Source organism: Phocoena phocoena, chromosome 6 (genome assembly GCF_963924675.1).
Source record: "Phocoena phocoena chromosome 6, mPhoPho1.1, whole genome shotgun sequence".
In the NCBI taxonomy this organism is placed as follows: Eukaryota; Metazoa; Chordata; class Mammalia; order Artiodactyla; family Phocoenidae; genus Phocoena; species Phocoena phocoena.
In genome coordinates this window covers 31,567,636-31,588,310 of record NC_089224.1, presented here as the reverse complement: position 1 = coordinate 31,588,310, position 20,675 = coordinate 31,567,636, and the positions used below count along the sequence as shown (strand labels likewise).

At 36.4% G+C, this 20,675-nt stretch overlaps 1 protein-coding gene across 1 annotated transcript in view; it reads left to right on the top strand.

The window, feature by feature from the left end:
• The window catches only part of NAA35 (N-alpha-acetyltransferase 35, NatC auxiliary subunit), an 87,477-nt gene that overhangs the window by 1,808 nt on the left and 64,994 nt on the right, over nt 1-20,675 (top strand). Inside the window, exons 3-6 of the mRNA XM_065878767.1 lie at nt 4,500-4,533; nt 10,090-10,204; nt 11,269-11,343; nt 13,638-13,805. Of these exons, the coding sequence (XP_065734839.1) occupies nt 4,500-4,533; nt 10,090-10,204; nt 11,269-11,343; nt 13,638-13,805 (392 nt within the window). The remainder of the gene's footprint in view (nt 1-4,499; nt 4,534-10,089; nt 10,205-11,268; nt 11,344-13,637; nt 13,806-20,675) is intronic.

The window sequence follows — 20,675 nt, the reverse complement described above, 5'->3', positions numbered from 1 at the left end:
TACTGTGAGAAACCATCATTTTCAATTATCTTTTATTGTTAGCCTCACCCACTGAAATATAAGCTCTGTGAGTGCAGAAATCCTGTCGATAACGCAAAACGGGAGAGGCCACGGTGGTGGGAGGCCCACATACCGCAAAAAAAAAAAAAAAAAGTTATTCATAGGCCACCCAATTTATGGTATTTTAGTTATAGCTGCCTGAGTGGACTAAGATTCTCAATTTAATTTTTCTTTTCTGCTGTAATGTGTTTTTTTTTTTTTTTTTTTTTTTTTTTGCGGTATGCGGGCCTCTCACTGTTGTGGCCTCTCCCGTTGCGGAGCACAGGCTCCAGACGCACAGGCTCAGCGGCCATGGCTCACGGGCCCAGCCGCTCCGCAGCATGTGGGATCCTCCCGGACCGGGGCACGAACCCGTGTCCCCTGCATCGGCAGGCGGACTCTCAACCACTGTGCCACCAGGGAAGCCCCTGCTGTAATGTTTTTAATTTCTAAGATTTTTTTCCCTTTGAATGTTTCTTTTTTTTAATAAAAGTAGAGTGTTTTTGTTTCAGGGTTGCACTATTTTTTCTAAGAATAATAATAGTTCTTTTGAAATTTTGTTTCCCAACTTAGCGTCTTTCCTCCAACTTGCCTTTTTTAGTTTGTTTTCTTTGGTTTCTATCTTTCGTGTTAGGGGATTACTTCAGATATCTAAGAATCCTTTGTTGCCTGTTGAAGGTGGGGGGAGGCTGCCAAAAAGCCAGCTGGAAGCTCGGAATTTTTGAGCAGGACTCCTCTGCTATGAACGCCAGTATCAGGTGATCTGACTTGGCTTTTGTGTTGGAGAGCCTCTGGTGTCAGTTATTTAGCTCCTTCCTCTTGGAAAGATTATATTCTGTAGAGAAAAATTTATCTAATCTCCTGCTTGAGGTTGAAGATTTGACTGTTTGCCTGTGATTTAACAGTTAAGTGGGGGAAGAGGTCTGGAATTTTTACATATTCACTTAATGCCCCCTCTTTCCAGTACTGAATCCTACCCTTCAAATAACCTTCTGTCCCTGGAGATTTTTTGGTTTGCCCTTTTCAAAGAAAGCCTTCAGTATTATCCAGGGTGAGGGAGGGGTAGTTATCTTGTTCTGTAAATTAGGGCAGGGCTCTGGGCTGTCTAATGGCTCAGTTCTCTATATTTTAGCCCATCTTTATATCCTCACTTTCAGAGGTAAGTGGTAAATCGGGTTGGTTTTGGCTTTCTCCACTGCTGGATTTATTTTTCTTGGGTTTGCTAGGAAACGTCTTTCTGTTTCCAAGTTTCCCTAATTTTGTTGTATTATTTCTGCACCAATTTTTCCCCTTCCTTTAGGTTCATAGCTTTCTTTAAAAAAAAAAAAATTTTTTTTTCCTTTAATTGTTTAAATGAGATTTCAGGAGGGAGTTAAAGGTTGTTGCATGTGTTCAGTTGGCCACCTTTACCCAGGGGTAAACTTTAATTCATCTGTTTAATTATCACTGTACAACGGTACTGGATTCCAGCTATATTATAGATTCAGTAGGGTCTTCATAGCGACCCTAGCAGTGAACTTAACCATGATTTACAATGTTATGTGTAGAAATATATTCAAAGATCTGTAACACCAGTTTTCAAATTATCTTCTCATTTATAAGAGGGTAAAATGTATTTGCGTTGTCAAATAGTTACATGTTTTTCTCATCCCGTTAGATTACTTTTCTTCAGGGGAATGATCGTATGCTTCAAGTGCTTAGCACTGCTGCAAACCCAAACTCCAGCTACAAGTTATAGTTCATTGTTCATTTCCAAGGCAAAAGGGAGGATGTCCTAAGGAACTTTAACAGAATCATCTAGTACAGGCCTTCATTTTACAGATGATAAAATCTGGGCCCAGAGTGATCGACTTGCTTCTAGGTCTGTGGAGTGTTAAGTGAAGCTATTTGATACCCAAATCTACCCTAAGTATATGGTAAATTATTACAGCAGTTCTCAACTTTTTGGTATTAGAACCCCATTATACTCTTAAAAATACCCTCTTATGCTTTTAAAAAGTATTGTTTATGTGTATTATATGTATATTGATGTTTACGGTATTAGAATTTAAAACAAATTTTAAAAATACTTGTTCATTTGAAAATGGTAATAAACCCATTGCATGTCAACATAACATTTTTAAAATGAAAAATGTATTTTCCAAAACAAAGAACAACTTTGAAGAGTGGCATTGTTTTATACTTTTGAAAATCTCTTTGATGTCGGCATAATAGAGGACACCTGAATTCCCTATCTGCTTCTGTGTTCAGTCTGTTGCCACATGTCGTTTTGGTAGAAGTATAGGAAGTATATCAGGCCTCACCAAATGTGTAGTTAAAAGATGGTGGAACCTTTTCAGGTAATTGTGGATATTCTTTGCTACTATACCAAAACTTGGAAGGTGGTAATTTCTTAAAGATTAAGATTGCAGTGTGGAATCTGAAAGCATATCAGTGGACCTTTCATGCTGTGTTACATAAAGTATATTGGTCTGTCTAGAACATTGAAGGGATCTTTTATCCATGCCTAATTTTGTAACATGCATTGCTATTTGCAAAATATTGGTTTAGTGAGTTAAGCACATTTTCCAAGTGTTGACACACTTCATTATTCAGTATTAAAAAGCACATTTGTTAATATCACGACAGTATCCTCAGGAAAGCCTTTTTAAGTATTGGGACACTGTCAAGTTCACAGTGGCAGCTAACATGCTTTCCAAAATTCCGATTTTTCCTTGAAAGCTCAAATTTTATCACTGGCAATAAACCTTGTCAGTTATTTTCCTAAAGTGACAAACTCATTTATTTTCAAGAAAATGCCATATTGTCAAGTCTGAATAACTATAATTTGTCACTGTTCTTTCAAGTAAAAGTGGCGTTTCATGATAGTTGTGCAAGAGCTTTTCCTTGAGACGGTCTCTTACTTTGGTAAGCAGAGGAAGTGTTTATGTACACTTCCATTTGTCAAATAGAATATTAAAAAGATGTATTCAAAGATTGAAATTTAATTAGGTATATCAGGACCAGCCCTAGGATGAAGTGAGTGAGGCAATTAGGGTACAAAATTTAAGAAGGCACTACTTGAAAGTGCCTTCTTAAATTTTGCAACCTACATGCCTTACTTGCACTCTGGTCCTGGCCCTGAGATTAATAATTTTTACTGTTCCATCAAGGACTTCTTAAGTGAAAGCGCATGGAAGTGAAGAATACACTGTTTAGCTTGGGGCCACTGTCTTGATTTGTGCTGAAGATAGAGTTTTGCCCTTTTCCTCTTTACACCATTGCTTTTGCATCATCATTGTAAATGTCAACACAATGAGAAAAAGTTTAGTATTATTTACAAAATGTATTAGTATTATTTTAGTATTATAACAAAATGACTTTAACATCACAGGCTCCTGGGTTCTCAAACCATCTTTGAGAACCACTGTATGTTCTATTATGCTTCATTACAGTATTTTGATAAATGCTTCTCATTGATTTATCTGTTTTGGTACATGGAACTTTAAAAAATGAATGTCATTTAACTTATTAGCTAGGGAGATTAGTAATATTCTGAGAACTGCTTCTTTATATCTTCCACAGGAGTTGACCATCAACATTTAAGCTACTTTACTTGCACATTGAAATCATCTGGAGTACTTTAAAACCACTCTGGGTCCCACTCCTAGAATTTGATTGGTTTGGGGTGCTGATTGGACATTGGGTTTTCAAAAGCTCCCCAATTGATACTGATACGCAGCCAAGGTTGAGAACTGCTGCTTTATGGAGGATTAACACTCTTTTGATCAGCTGTTTATGCAAGTGTTTTCTACATTATTTAAATAAAATGTAATAAAAAAATAGTTTCAACACTGTTCCTGGGACAAAAGGAGATTAGATTATGATGCCAAGTAGTTTAAAAACAACTTGAGAGGGCTTCCCTGGTGGCGCAGTGGTTGAGAGTCCACCTGCTGATGCAGGGGACACGGGTTCGTGCCCCGGTCCGGGAAGATCCCACATGCCGTGCAGAGGCTGGGCCTGTGAGCCACGGCCGCTGAGCCTGCGCATCCGGAGCCTGTGCTCTGCAATGGGAGAGGCCACAACAGTGAGAGGCCCGCGTACCACAAAAAAAAAAAAAAAAAAAAAAAAACTTGAGAAATAGCATACAGTTCTGTGAAAAAGTTTACTTAGGGAGAAATGTATTAGTGGTTTTTTAAAAATGGGCCTGATAATTCTGGTTGTATTATTGTAGCCTGTGATGGGTCACTTGTTAATTCTCAGAAGTTCAATTTATAGTTAGTGTTTAAATATTCACTGTGTAGAAGACATTATATTAGTAATTGAGTAGAAATAATATGACCATTTCTTAGAAAATGAAGTTTAAAGGACTGCAAGCACATTTTTCAGGTGCTAATATTTTGTTTCATTTTTTTCTTAGAATTAACAGTTAAATATAAATATGGTATTATTCAAAAGATTTTTCTCTTTGTTTCTTTTAGAATTAAAGTTGGGAGAACTGCTTCATGATAAGCTGTAAGTATTTGTGTCCTTTGAAATAGTGCAGTGTAATATTTCCATCTATTTTGTCTCCTGTGCAGTAGTATTCCTTGAAGTCTGAGTAATTTTACATTTCAAAGCTGTAAGAATAACACTGACTATATATTTTTAACCTTGGTCAGCTGTTTTGGGGCAGCTGACCTTAGTCGTGATAGGAAGTGGTTGTACCTAGTGAAACTGTGACTTATGGTCATTCCTTGAAGGTAGGTATACAGGATGTGGAATTTCTTGAGAAAAGGTATTGGTTGCATGTTGTATGTGATATGCTGGTTGATGACCAGAGGTAGGTGATTAAATGCCTAGATGAAAGTAGATTGAGAATCCCTAGAAAGGTAAATGAAAGGAAATTCTTGATTATATTTATATTCCCATAGATAGCCTCAGTTCCTATACTGCTGTGGCCAGACTCAATTTTCAAGGTTGGGAGTATGAAATTTTAAATTAGTAAGTAGACAAGATTGGACGTTTGTTAGGGGAAGTAGAAACTTGAAATTTAGTTCTTCTCAGACTTTAGTGACATCAGAATCATCAGAAGGGGTTTAAAACACAGATTTCTGGAACCCACCCCCAGAGTTCCTTATTTAGTAGGTCTAGTGTGGGGTCACAGAAGTTGAATTTCTCAAGTTCTCAGGTGAGATTGATGCTGCTGATCTAGGGACCACACTTTGAGAACCACTGTAGGTCATCATTTTGATGTCACAGGCAATGATAGGAAGGGTATAATGAAATCAAACCATAAGCTAATGCAGGAAAGAATGTGGCTCCTGACTATGGAATAACATTTGAGAGAGGGCCGCTAGAGGGACATAGCCCTCTTCATTTCCCCAAGGTTTTAGACACTGAGTCCAGGGATCATGATTGCCAGCAGCCTACACTGGCCATCTATTAAATTTGTATCCTTTTAATCCATATCTTCTTTAACTGTCATTTTTTTTCCCCCTAGCATGTACGATGTTCTAGCCTTCTGTGTCATTTACTTATCTTTATTGTTTGTTTCCTTCCACTAGAACGTAAGCCCCATGAGACAGGCAAATTTGTTTTGCTCACTCATGTATCTCAAGTGCCTAGAACAGTGCCTAGCACATAAGCAGGCACTCAGTATTTGTTGAATGCGTGGAATAGCTAACTTACTGCTACTCTGGTTTCTATAGCAATTTTACTAGTGAAGCAAATACCTTATTTTTAAAAAAAATTTTTTATTGGAGTATAACTGCTTTACATTGTTGTGTTAGTTTCTGCTGTACAGTGAAGTACAATGTATCAGCTATATGTATACTTATATCCCCTCCCTCTTGAGCCTCTCTCCCACCCCCCACCCCACCTTTCCAGGTCATCACAGAGTACTGAGCTGAGCTTCCTGTGCTTTATAGCATGTTCCTGCTAGCTATTTTATGCATGGTAGTGTATATATGTCAATCCTAATCTCCCAATTTGTCCCACCCTTCTCTTCCCTGCCGCCTATGTCCACGTGTCCGTTCTGTACATATGTGTCTCTGTTCCTGCCTTGCAAATAGGTTCACCTGTACCATTTTTCTAGATTCCACATATATGCGTTAATATACGGTATTTGTTTTTCTCTTTCTGCCTTACTTCACTCTGTATGACAGACTCTAGGTCCATCCACATCTCTACAAATGACCCAATTTCGTTCCTTTTTATGACTGAGTAATATTCCATTGTATATATGTACCACATCTTCTTTATCCATTCATCTGTTGTTGGACATTTAGGTTGTTTCCACATCCTGGCTATTGTAAATAATGCTGCAGTGAACATTGGGGTACATGTGTCCTTTTGAATGGTTTTCTCAGGGTATATGCTGAGTAGTGGGATTGCTGGGTCATATGGTAGACTTTATTGATCTAGGGTTTTAATTGTGCCATTAACAACTTTTCTTTAGTTGTTTTCATATAAGTAATAAACGGATACTTTGTTTTTAACAAATTTAAACATTAGGGATGAAGCAGAACTTCTCATGACACCATCTCTGCAACACAATCTCTGTTCTTTGCTTGGAGATAGTCATTGTTATAAGTCATCAGATTGTTACATGTCCTTGACCTATAAAAATATATATTCTTATATACGTGAATGAAATCTGTAAAACTAGTTAACTGTAAGTGGGGATATATAGTACAGTATTCAGCTTTGCCATTCTTTATGTAAGGGACTTGAGCATCTGTGGAGGCTCCTGGAGCTAACCCCCTGTGGATAGCGAGGGTTGACTGTGTGTATTCTGCAAATTCCCCACCCCCCACTTTCAGTATATCTTGGAGATCTTTCCATGTTAACTCCACCTTGTTCATTTTAACTGCTGCTTTTTATTTTATAAAATGACTGTACCATAATTTGTTCTATGGTATCCCTATTGATGGACATTCAGATGGCAACATATTTTGGTAACGTGGGAAAATTGAAAACATTTAATTTATACAAGCCTCTTTATACATATACATGTGCAAATGAATTTTAGAAGCCTAGAAATCAAATGATTGGATTTTAGATTCAGCCAAATTTTTTCCCTCACAAAAGTCTTTATCAGTTTACACTAACACCAACAGCATATGAGAGTACAAATTAAAAAAAAAGGGCTTCCCTGGTGGTGCAGTGGTTGAGAGTCCGCCTGCCGATGCAGGGGACACGGGTTCGTGCCCTGGTCCGGGAAGATCCTACATGCCGCGGAGCGGCTAGGCCCGTGAGCCATGGCCGCTGAGCCTGCGCGTCGGGAGAGGCCACAACAGTGAGAGGCCCGCGTACCGCAAAAAACAAGAAAAACCAAACCAAAACAAAACAAAAGTTTCCTTACTCCCCCCAACCCCTGCCAAAAACCAGCATCATTTTGTTTTGCATTACTTGATTACATTAGAATTTGAATAGCTTTTTACTTTTTTATTAATAGTTTATATTTTCTCTTCTGTTAATTATCCATTCATGTCCTTTGCCTACTTTTCTTTGGATTATTTGCCTTTTCCTATTTGTATGAGTTAGTTATATATTCTGGATATTAACTTTTCAAAATTACCTATATTAAAAATATTTCCCCTAGATAATTGTCAGTGTTTTAACTGACTGGTTTATTGCTACATATAAATTTTTAATATTTTACACAGTTGGAGTTATTGAATTTTTGGTTTGTGGCTTTGTAAATTATTAAAAGAATTTGCTTATTTTAGGTTTAGAACTTAGATCTGCCTGGGGTTTGTTTTATTAAATTGCGTAAATCAAAGATTTCACTTTTTCAGGATGGTTAGCCATTTGTCTTAATAGTATTTATTGACTAATACACGGTTTTTCCACTAATTTGAAATTCCACCTTTATCTTATGTACTTCCTACAAAAACATGGCTTTGGATTGTTTTTTCTTCATCTGTGTGTGCTAGAATGCTTTTAATTATTACAGGTTTATAGTATCTTTGATATTTGGTGAATCCCTGTTCTTTTATTGCAAAGGTTCTTTTCCATTTTTGCATATTTTCTCTTTCGGCTTGACAAGCTCTTTGAAAAATACCATTTGGGTTTTGATTCACAACATTGCATCAGATTTATAGATGAGAGTTTTCTTCAGTATGCTCATATTGTCAGAGTATCTTAAATTGAAGCATTAAGAGGTTTGATGGATTTCAGGGAGTGTCTCCTTAAAGCTCTTCTTTTTTTTTTTTAATTGAATTATAGTTGATTTACAATGTCGTGTTAATTTCTGCTGTACAGCAAAATGATTGTTATACATATGTATATATATTTTTTATGTCTCCTTTTCCATTATGTTCATCATAGGACATCGAATATAGTTCTCTGTGCTATACAGTAGGACCTTGTTGTTTATTCTCTATATAATAGTTTATATCTGCTAACCCCAACCTCCCACTGCATCCTTCCCCCAACCCCCTCCCCCTTGACAACCACAAGTGTGTTCTCTATGTCCATGAGTCTGTTTCTGTTTCGTAGATAGGTTCATTTGTGTCATACTTTGGATTCCACATATAAGTGATATCATACGGTTTTTGTCTTTTTCTGTCTGACTTCACTTAGTATAGTAATGTCTAGGTCCATCCATGTTGCTGCAAATGGCATTATTTCATTCTTTTTTTATGGATGAGTAGTATTCCATTTTATTTATGTACCACACCTTCTTTACCCATTCATCTGTCAGTGGACTTTTAGGCTGTTTCCGTGTCTTGGCTGTTGTGTAATAGTGCTGCTGTGAACATAGGGGTACGTGTATCTTTTTGAATTAAAGTTTTGTCTGTATATGCCCAGGAGTGGGATTGTTGGATCATGTGGTAATTCTATTTTTAGTTTTCTCAGGAACCTCCATACTCTTTTCCATAGTGGTTGTACCAACTTACATTCCCACCAACAGTGCAGGAGGGTTCCGTTCTCTCCACATTGTCTCTGGCATTTGTTATTTGTAGAGTTTTTAATGATGGGCATTCTGAGCAGTGTGAGGTGGTACCTCATTGTGGTTTTGATTTGCATTTCTTTAATAATTAGAGATGTTGAGCATCTTTTCATGTGCCTGCTGGCCATTTGTATTTCTTCTTTGGAGAAACGTCTGTGTAGATCTTCTGCCCATTTTTCAATTGGGTTGTTTTTTGTTGCTTTTGTTGAGTTGTATGAGCTGTTTATGTATTTTGGAAATTAAGCCCTTGTTGGTTGCATCATTTACAAATATTTTCTCCCATTCTATAGGTTGTCTTTTCATTTTGTTTATGGTTTCTTTTGCTGTGCAAAAGCTTCTAAGTTTGATTAGGTCCGATTTGTTTATTTTTCTTGACGTCTTACTGCTGCTGCTTTTCTGAGAGAAATGATTTAATGTAACAAGGTAGATGCCTTTTTTTTCCTGGTAATCTAATGGCTTAGACTAAGCAAAATAGGAAGTCAGTAGCTTGATGGACAGTCACTTTCTTTTAGGCTTTTCTTTTCTCATATCTCAAAGATATACTAACTAATCAGTCCACACTACATCACAACTATCTGCTTCTGTGGCTAATAAGCCACAAACACCAGACCATCAGAATTTCTGGATTTTATTTTTTTCTTATGTAATTGCCAAAACTTTGGGCATTATAGATGGTAACATGCCAGGTTTTTAGACTTTCAAGATGTAAAGAAAATGAAAAAAATCTACAAGTTACATTTGATAATGATTATTCCAAACATAACTTTCTAAGTGTTAAATAGTTAGAGAAAATTATTTAAAGAAGGCAAAATGAAATCCATTGTAGATCAGTTGATCTCTTTTTTTTCAAAAACTTCTAACTTTTTGAAGGAAGAACTAAAACAACTTTGGTTTTAATTCTTTTCTTGCCTCATAGTACATGTAAAATAATTTGAGTGACAAGTACATGGAAGAATTTTTATGTTAAAGGAAGATTATCTAATTGAAGTAGAAGTGATAGCAAGTTGGAAAGACCAAATACATAAAATAGGGTAGTTATTTAAAGTACTGTAATAACTTTTGTACCATTGTAGGAATCTGGGTAAGCTTATTAGTTCATAAACAATTTGTAGAGTCAATTTTTTTATTTGCAGATTTGGTCTTTTTGAAGCTATGTCTGCCATTGAAATGATGGATCCCAAGATGGATGCTGGCATGATTGGAAACCAAGTTAATCGAAAAGTTCTCAATTTTGAACAAGCTATCAAGGTAGTCACCATTGTGCCGTTTGTGTTTTCTTTTATTGTCTGTTATTCATATGTTAAAACATTTTGATTAATAATGGAAATTAAACTTAGTATGTTAAAGTGTAATTTTCTTAAATGTCTCTCAGGTATGTAAACAAGCGTTGGTTATCTTTCTCTTTCCATTGAAATTTTTATTGTTTAATGTCTCCATTAAAAGCTTGCTCTAAATTTGTGTCTGTGCGCACTTTTTAAGTTAATTTTTGAAAGGATTTGAGTATGTATTCACATACCTGGGTAATTGGCTTAGGGATTAAATTTTATGTATTAATATATTAAGTAAAATGCTTGTGGTAGTGAACTAGATGTTTAACTCAATGAGAATTGATTTAGAAGTTCATTCATAGTTGCCTCAGTTTAATTTTTGCATATTTTGTGAAGAAAGATTTGCTAAGTAAGTGGATAGTGTTAAAAAAAATTATGAGTAGTATAGTTAGTTTAAGGGAAATGTTTAAAACTTTTTTTTTCTTTGTAAGTAGTTTTATTTTCTTTGTGAGTAGTTTCAGTTTATTAAAATGCTTCATACTTACTAATGTTTAAAACTAATTTGAACTGTGCTTTTAAAATGCTTGTTGGTTTGACTCTATTTTTTTTTTTTTCTGGCGGTACGTGGGCCTCTCACTGTTGTGGCCTCTCCCGTTGAGGAGCACAGGCTCCAGACGCGCAGGCCCAGCGGCCATGGCTCACAGGCCCAGCCGCTCTGTGGCATGTGGGATCTTCCCGGACCGGGGCACGAACCCATGTCCCCTGCATCAGCAGGCAGACTCTCAACCACTGAGCCACCAGGGAAGCCCTGACTCTCTTTTTTTATAAAGGCCTTTATTCTGTTTCAAATTCGAGAGGCTTTGATTTTTCATATTGAAGACCCATTAAGATACATTATTTTTAAGAATACAGAGTTTATTTGGCACCTTAGTTTTATCAGATGATGAGATAGTTTCCTTAGAATTGATATTTTAAAATATTTATTGTACGTAGTAGCCAGACATATTTTTAAAACTTATATGTCATATTTCTCCTTCTTTTTAGGATGGCACCATTAAAATTAAAGACCTCACCTTGCCTGAATTGATAGGGATAATGGATACATGTTTTTGCTGTTTGGTAAGAGTTAAGATAACATGTTGGTTAATTTAAAAACTGTGACTTACTTGAATTTCAGTTTGAAAGTATATACAACAACATTGAATATGAAATATATGTAATGCTTGGTCTAGTAAGATGTACATAAGATTAGCAGGCCAAGTTATGCTGTAGGAAATAGCATTTTATCTTTTCATCTGGGTGGTTTTAGGTTCTCATTTTCTGGAAGGATATTTTCTTTCCAAGGAAGATAATAATATATAGGCATTATCCAGAGTACCCTTTTTATTCTCAAGCTACCCAGGGAAACAAATCTGAAATTGGGAGATTCCATTAATAAGCATGAAATTAAACCAAAGAGAATTTTGGATTGGCTTTGGATAAGTTTTTTTCCTAATCTAAGGTATATTGAAGTAAACTGACCATTTTCTACTATGAAGAAAATTTTTTAGTGATTTATATATATATGCTGAATAGGTTGTCTTCCCTGGATCATGTGGTTTAATTGTGGGAAAATTCTCATTTGTACAGCCCTTTTTTCTGCCCCCTTCTTTCTGACTGTCCCTTTCTTTTTTAAACTTGATATTAAATCATTGTCCTTAGAAATAATATAAAATTTCTTCATTTGTGCATCTAATGAAATACTCATTGATTGCCAGTGTGTATGAAATACTTCTGTTATATATTTTTTGTGTGTATTTTTCACTTAGGTCTTTTTTTAAAAAAATAAATTTATTTATTTATTTTTGGCTGCATTGGGTCTTCGTTACTACGTGCGGGCTTTCTCTGGTTACAGCGAGCAGGGGCTATTCTTCATTGTAGTGCGTGGTCTTCTCATCGTAGTGGCTTCTCTTGTTGCGGAGGACGGGCTCTAGGCGTGTGGGCGTCAGTAGTTGTGGCATGTGTGCTCAGTAGTTGTGGCTCGCAGGCTCTAGAGGGCAGGCTCAGTAGTTGTGGCTCACGGGCTCTAGAGGGCAGGCTCAGTAGTTGTGACGCATGGGCTTAGTTGCTCCACAGCATGTGGGATCTTCCCGGACCAGGGCTTGAACCCGTGTCCCCTGCATTGGCAGGCGAATTCTTAACCACTGTGCCACCAGGGAAGTCCCTCACTTAGGTCTTACATCAGCTCTGCGAGCTATCTGGTACCACTCTTATCTATTTGCCTAGGGTTACTTTGCTAGTAGGGGGCATAACCAGAATCCTGATCCTGATTCTTCTTCCTCCAAAGCTGTCTGTTTCTCTCAGAGATGTTTTTATTACTCTTTAGCCATTTACTGTCCTAGTGGAATAGGATAAAAGGAGGCAAGGAGGAGAATTTTTGTCAAAGTTGAGGAACAATTCTATGAGACTCGGGGCTGTATCTAAGTTTGAACTTGAATAGGCAGATGGTTTTCAGTCTGGAAAGTCTTCTGCACACTAGTAACGCAAAATACATATCTTAATTAGAGCAGTTTTCATGTGCTTTTCTCAATTTGTAATGTGGCATTTTTTTTTTTTGCTGTATTGCAGAATTCTTGGACTTAGTGTAAGTTATAACTAAATAAACTTGGACAAATTATTTACACTCTCTGACTATTTCTTTATATGTAAGATGAGAAAAATACCGCCTTCCTCAGAGTGTTAGGAAAAAATGAGATAAGATATATGAAAATACCTAGCATAGTACTTAGATGTCATGATTACTCAGTTTTGGCTGCTGTTCTTCTAGCTTCTAGCACATGGTACTTGCCTCATGGTAGTCACTCAAAATAGTGTTGCCTGATTATTTTTGTGTTTTACAAAGATCCCTCTGAGTGGGGGTACTGAAGTAGAGGTGGGAGGAAGGGAAACAGTTGCATAGTTTCTTGTAGTAATCTAGGTGAGATGTGATGCACTTGACTGGGTTAGTAATAGTTGGGATGAAAAAGAAGAGTCGAATGAGTGGCTAAGAACTGGGTTAGCTATAAAGTTGTGAATTCCTTAATTTCATAGGTTTTTATTGACTGCTTTGTAGAACTGATAGCTTTTGGATGTGATGTAAGGAGGCCCTGTAATTTCATTAATCTCCGAATATTTGCAAACAATTATATAAAAGAATGCTTCCTATATCTATTACTTTAAGGTAATCATGTTTTTAATTCTTGAAAGACTTTAGTTAGTGAAAGTGAATTCTAACTGTACTTTGTCTTTTCTGACCTTCCTTTTAATCATCTTTTAAATCTTGTGATTAATCATATTTATTTGGGCCTGTGGCACTCTGGCCTTTGACTGTTGGATCAGACTTTTCAGACCCTGTGTATCACCTTAAACATGTGTGTTCCTTTATTTCTTTATAGATAACATGGTTAGAAGGCCATTCCTTGGCACAGACAGTATTTACGTGCCTTTACATTCATAATCCAGACTTTATAGAAGATCCTGCCATGAAAGCTTTTGCTCTGGGTATCTTGAAAATCTGTGACATTGCAAGGGAAAAAGTAAATAAAGCTGCTGTTTTTGAAGAGGTAAGATTTTGTAATACAAGAATTCCTGAAGCTCATTGACTACCTTATTCACTGTGAAGTATTTAAATGGTTGTGTGATATGTATTTTTTTGTCAACATTTATAGTTAAAAATAGTTTTTTAAAGTAATATGCTGTTGATGTTTACAAATATATTGGCTAAAGCAATCCAGTTTTCTCCAAGAAAGGACCTTCATCTTAATGTGTGTTCCTTTTGTCAGTACCATTCATTGAATATCCGTAATGTACAGACATACTTTATTTTGGATGTTGTGGGGATTCACAAAGAAAATAGAAGAGATAGCCTCATCCCTCAGGTCTCTTATAAATTATAACACAACACAGTCTTTGGATAAGAGGGAGCTAAGGAAAACAAAGTTATGAAGAATAATTTAGAATATAAACGTTTTCTTCCACTTAGTAGTAAGTACCTCAGCCTGAGGAAGTGTTGTGCATTTTAGACATAGAAAGATTTTTTTCTCCTTATCATAAAAAAAAGATTTCAGATACTGATATTTTAAGGGGAGATGTGATAGCATTTGAAACTATTGATAAGTAATTATTTTTGTCTAATTCTTTCCTTTGTTGAAACTGGTTTTGTTTTTCACACTGTTACTGATACAGAATAAATATCTTAGGCTTCAGCAATCATTCAGTGTAAAGCTTTTCTAAATTTATATTATGTATATGAGAATAATGAAATATATGCCTAATGAGATTTTCACATTTGAATGTGTAGCTTATGAGTTGTTTTTGAAATACTGTGCCCTTCTTATACACTCATTGGTTATTTAGCTACATATTTGAATTGATATGGATATCATTATGGAAAGTCTTATCCATTTGGATGGAATTTTTTAAAAGATTAGTTTGAGTTAAAAAGTGAGAAGAGTCATACAAATTATTTTAAGTACATTCTCAAGGTATACCCAAAAAGACATAAAAAATCAGTGGGACAGAAAAAGGATTTTTTTTACCAAATAGTACTGGAACAATTAGTTAGTACCCTTGAAAATTACTTCATCAGCATTTTACATCTGCCTTAGTCCATTTAGGCTGCCATAACAGCATACCATAGACTGGGTAGCTTATAAACAATAATTTATTTCCCATAGTCTGGAAGCTAAGAAGTATAAGATCAAGGCAACAGCAGATTTGGTGCCTGGTGAGGGCCTGCTTCCTGGTTCATCTTTGCACTGTGGCCTCACTTGGCAGAAGGAGGGGTGGGGAGCTCTCTGGAGTCTCTTTTATAAGGACACTAATCCCATGTATGAGGGCCCCAGCCTCATGACCTGATCACCTCCTAAAGGCTCTATCTCCCAGTACCATCACATTGAAGGTTAGGTTTCAACATATAAAATCTGATGGGACACATTCAGTCTGTTTATTGCAGTTGATTGATATGTCTGAAGTCTCGATCTATAAGTTCCCCCTCTTTTTTATTTTTTTTTTAAGCCTTGTGACTTTTTGTTAAACAACTCTGTGGGTTCCTCCCAAAGGCCTCACCTCCAAATAACTATCACATTGGGCATTAGAATTTCACATATGAATTTGGGAGTGGGGGGGAGACACAAACATTCAGTTTATAACAACATCAAAGTAAATTGTAGCTAGAAAAAATATTTCAGGTGTAAAAAGTTATTTAAAAATCGGAAGACAGTTTACGGAAATAAAATGACCATTAAACATAAGATGCTTAACCTCACTTTAGAAATGCAAATTAAAACTGTGAGATACCATGTTCTACCTGTAACAGGCACTCACATGCTCTGTGTGTGTGTGTGTGTGTGTGTGTGTGTGTGTGTGTGTGTGTGTGTGTGTGTAGGATATGAATAGTCATTGTTTCCCTCTTTTTAATCTTTAAAAAAAAGTTCATTTGGAAATATTTTCCAAATAATAGCAGTTACAGTAACTGCACAAAGAACACCCAGATTCACCTGCTATTAACCTATTATCTCATTTGTTTTTTCAGTTTTTCTCTCATGCATGTATGTATATATGTATTTTTTTCTGAATCATTGCAGAGTAAGTTGTATACATTATGATCTTCTTCCCTGAGACACATCAGTATGCACCTTGTAAGGAAAACGGCACTCTCATACACAACTACAGCACAATTATCAACCTCAGTAAATCTATAATACCAGTCCATTACCCATGTTCCATTTCTATCAGTTGACTCAGTAATGTCCTTCTTATCTTTCCCTACGGTATGGGATCCAGTCTAGGATCATGTCCTTCATTTAGCTGCATATCTCTTTAGTGTCCTTTAATCTACAACAGTTCCTTATCCTTTTGTCTCTAATGACAGTGATATTTTTGGAAAATGCAGCCCTCTCCTACTTTCCCTTTTTTAATAGAATGTTCCTCACTTGGGGTTTGTCTGCTCTTTCTTCATGATTAGATTTGTATTATGCAGTCCTGGCTGGCATATGATGTGAGTGATGTTGTGTCCTTCTTATGGTATCACATCTGAGGCATACAGTGTCCATCTGCCCCTCAATGGTGATGTGATTTTATCACCCCATCAAGGTGTTTTCTGATTGCTATATGGTTACTTTAAAAAAATTTTTATTTTACTGAAGTATAGTTGATTTACATTGTTTTTGTTTTTGTTTTGCGGTACGCGGGCCTCTCACTGTTGTGGCCTCTCCTGTTGCGGAGCACAGGCTCCGGACACGCAGGCCCAGCGGCCATGGCCCACAGGCCCAGCTGCTCCGCGGCACGTGGGATCCTCCCGGACCGGGGCACGAACCTGTGTCCCCTGCATTGGCAGGTGGACTCTCAACCACTGCGCCACCAGGGAAGCCCGCAACTCTAGTTTTTTGAGGAACCTCCATGCTGTTTTCCATAGTGGCGGTACCAGTTTACATTCCCATATGGTTACTATATCTAACCTTGCATACATAATAAGCAATCTGTAGGGAAACACTTTAAGATCATATAAATATCCTGCTCATTAAAGTCTCTCCCTGTATATTTAGTATCCATTCATGGTACTTGCTTGGACTAATCTTGACTGTGTTGGCTGCAAAATGATGATTTTGAACTCTAGCACTTCCTCCACATTTATTAGTTAGGACAGGATTCCATTATAAGCAAGATCTGTACATTTTTTGATGGGAGTATAAATTCATACAACTTTTTAAAAGAGCAGTTTAGTAATATCTGTGACTTAAAATGCATGTCTTGTTTTCAGCAGTTTCACTTTTAGGAATTTAGCCTATAAATATATTTGTGCTTATCCCCAAAGGTCTACGTACAAGGACATTAATTGTACTAACTAAAGTCCATCAGTAGGAGACTCATTAAATGACACTACATTCATGCAGCCAAGTAAGTGCTGTGTAACCTTTACAAAGGAGGACGTAGGCTTACTTACACAGATGAGATTAGATCTCCAAATTAATGTAAAATAAGTCAGGTGTAGAAAAGCATGTGTAGCTTGCTACTGTTTTTGTTTTCTTTTTTCTAAAGAGATAGGTAGTTAAATCTTCATACACAAGATAACTAGGGTATTTGAGGGTCAGGGTATATACTTGTTTTTACTATTGGAATTTTTATTATATGCGTGTATTACTTTCTTTTTAAATAAACTAAAAAAATTTTTTTATGATAGAAGTAATCATCAAATTTCTATATAGTCTCTGGATGAAGGACTTACTAAGAGATGGGAGAAATCCTAAAGGAAAGGACTAATAGGAAGAAAACTGATAGAAAAAAGTCTTAGGAAAAATATAGACAACAAAATAATCAATTTTTATGTATTAAGGTCCCATTCAAATAAAGCATAACACTAAAACCCGAATGAATAAATGCACAATAAAATAAATAGCCCATTTATAGAGGAAGGTTATCAAATGGCCATAATATTTTAAAAATTTAGGTTCAGTGTAATCCAAGAAAAACAAAATAATAATCAGTTCACTTTTCATCTACAAAGTTTTTAAAATGAGAATATTCAATGTTGGTAAGGATGCAATATGTTGGCACATTTTTTTTTTTTTTTAATAGTGGGGGGTATGCATTAGCATAGCTGTTTTGGAAAACAGTTTAGCAGTGTATATATCAAGAGTCTTAAACATATTGACACCATTTAAACTACTTAGTTAACCTCTAGAACTCAGCCTTAAAGAAATTATTAGAAATGTGGACACTTTATGCCCAAATACATTAATCATTGTTTTTAATAGTGAAAATTGGTACATGTAATGAATATATAGTGATGACAAAGTAATATCATGGAAAAAGGCATACTTTAAAAGATTGAGAAGGCAGCACACAATGTAATCAATTATGTAAAAATAAAGAAAACTGAAAAGAAACATAAACAAAAGTTAGCTCCTAGGCTGGAAAGATATTTTTCCTGTTTTGCTAAACTTTTCAGATTTTCCAGATAAATTTGTCTCAGTTTTAATAATTAAAAAAAAAATTGATCTAGTAAAATCCTTAAGAGGCCTGGTGATGAATCAATAAGAGCAACTTAAATAATTTGCTTGTTTGAAATGGATGCTTCAGAAGTTCCTAAATGATTATGTATTTTGTCTCTGCTTTGTTTTTACTCCTGAACTGGAGACGTTTTCAGTTGCCTAAAGATGTTTCTTTCTCGATATCTTGCTCACGTGCAAATGGGAGCCACAGTTCCCCCATCAGGTGGCTTTTCCTCTTGGATTCTGTATCTTGTAAAATGGTGTCTTTAGTGTTATCTTTGATTACTTTTTTTAACCTCCAACATCCAGATCCTTTCACCTTGCAAGTGTCTTGAATCTGGGCACTGTTTTTTCTTCCCTCTCATTGTTCCTGCTTTAGTTCATGCCTCTGTCAGCTTTAGGTTAGGCTCCTGTGAGAGTTTCTGAACTCTACTTTCTGGCCTAGTCTTTTCCCTCTAGTCCATTCTCCACTTGACCATCAGTTATCTTCTTAAAGATATCTTCTTAAAGATATCTGGTCATGTTCAGTTTTGCTATTTGAAAGTTTTCACTAGGGTGTGTATTTTAATAAAAGTAATAATACTTGTACATAGTATACAAAATCGAATAGCCCACAAGACTTACAATGAAAAAATTATAGTGCTCTGCTCTTTCCTTATCCATTCATAATAATATTCAATTCTTTTACCTTTTTCTACTATCTACTTCTGTGTTTCTGTATAATAGGCTTATATTCTAGTTTCTGGGTTTAAGGGTTTATCAGTTTTTAGCTATAGTATAGCAGCACATTTTTTTTTTTTTTTTTTTTTTTTTTTTTTGCTGTACGCGGGCCTCTCTCTGTTGTGGCCTCTCCCGTTGCGGAGCACAGGCTCCGGACGCGCAGGCTCAGCGGCCATGACTCACGGAGCCAGCAGCTCCGCGGCATGTGGGATCTTCACGGACCGGGGCACGAACTCGCGTCCCCTGCATCGGCAGGCGGACTCTCAACCACTGCGCCACCAGGGAAGCCCCGAGCAGCACATTTTTAGCATATGTTTAGCATTCATACATTACCTCCTCCTCACTTCAAATAGTAATTCACTTTGTGGTTAAATCATTCAATTCTAACATTATTGTGATTGTATATATATTAATGACAGGTGAGCCAGAGTAGTGTATGCTTTTTTTCCCTCATACAAATTTTTTTTTTCTTGAAGGTAATAACTACCACTTCTTTTCGGTTTGCTTAGTTTTATGTGTACTTTTCCTTAATTCTTCCTTTCCCATTATTATTAAACATCAGGTAATCCATATATTTCATCGTGTATATAAACATCTATATCTATATATATATATATCAGGTAATTTATAATTTTTGTTTTGAAATGCTCTTGAAGTTCTTTGTTCTCTAGCTTCAGGCTGGGTCAGTTGCTTTCTAGGCCCACTGCACAGCTGTCATCCCAGGTTTCTCTGCACCATTCTCCTGGGAATTCCATTTCCCTCTCTTTTTGTTAGATCCCTAGTTACCTGCATCTCGTGCCTTTATTGTTCTTAGTTTATTACTTTGTGCAGTGTCTTCAGTTTCTTCGGGGAGACAGGGAGGGAATTTTTCTTTGAGACCTTGCATGTCTGAAAATGTCTTCCCTGCCCTCACACCTGATTGATAGTTTGGCTGTAATGGATTTCTAGGCTGGAAAATAAGCATTTTGAAGGCATTGTTCCACTGATTTGTAATCCCAGTGTTACCATCCTGATTCTTGATATGCGACTCATGTTTTCTCTTTAGAAGCATTTAGGATTTCTCTTTTTAATGACCATACCTTAGATTAGTCTTTGAAACCCCTTAATGATCTTTGAAGTTTAAAGCATCCCGTTCTTAGACCACCACCTCTGTTTCTAAATTACTTGTGTTCTGATTCCTAGAGTTCTTCACTCCTATTTGGACTTCACTTTATTTATATCATTGCTTCATTGTTATTAACCTCTTGACCCTCTTTTCCAAATTTAAGTATCATCATCCTTTATTACAGTCATTCCCTTGCATATACTTTCAGCTCCCTTCCTCTCTTGCCTTGTTATACCTCAATTCTAGTTGAATCTAACCCTTTGCCTACCTGCACATCTCAGTGTGACTGGAAAAAAATGCATTTCCACTGATTGGTCCTACTACCATTTCATCACCAGTAACTGCATGTAGGCCCTCAGTGCTCCCTAGCAATCATTACATCTCCCTAGTTCATTCACTCCACTCCCCTCAAACTTCTAACACTTTGGCCATCCTCACTTGAAGCAAATGACCTGCCTTTCTATTGCACTGAATAAACGGAAGCAGTCTTCCCACCTACCTGCATATGTGACCTCTTTTCTGCTGCCCTTCTGTTACGTAGATGAACTTTCTCTGCTCCTAAGAGTGATCCCTTCTGCTTGCGCCTTAGATTCCATACTCAGTCTTATATTCAAAGA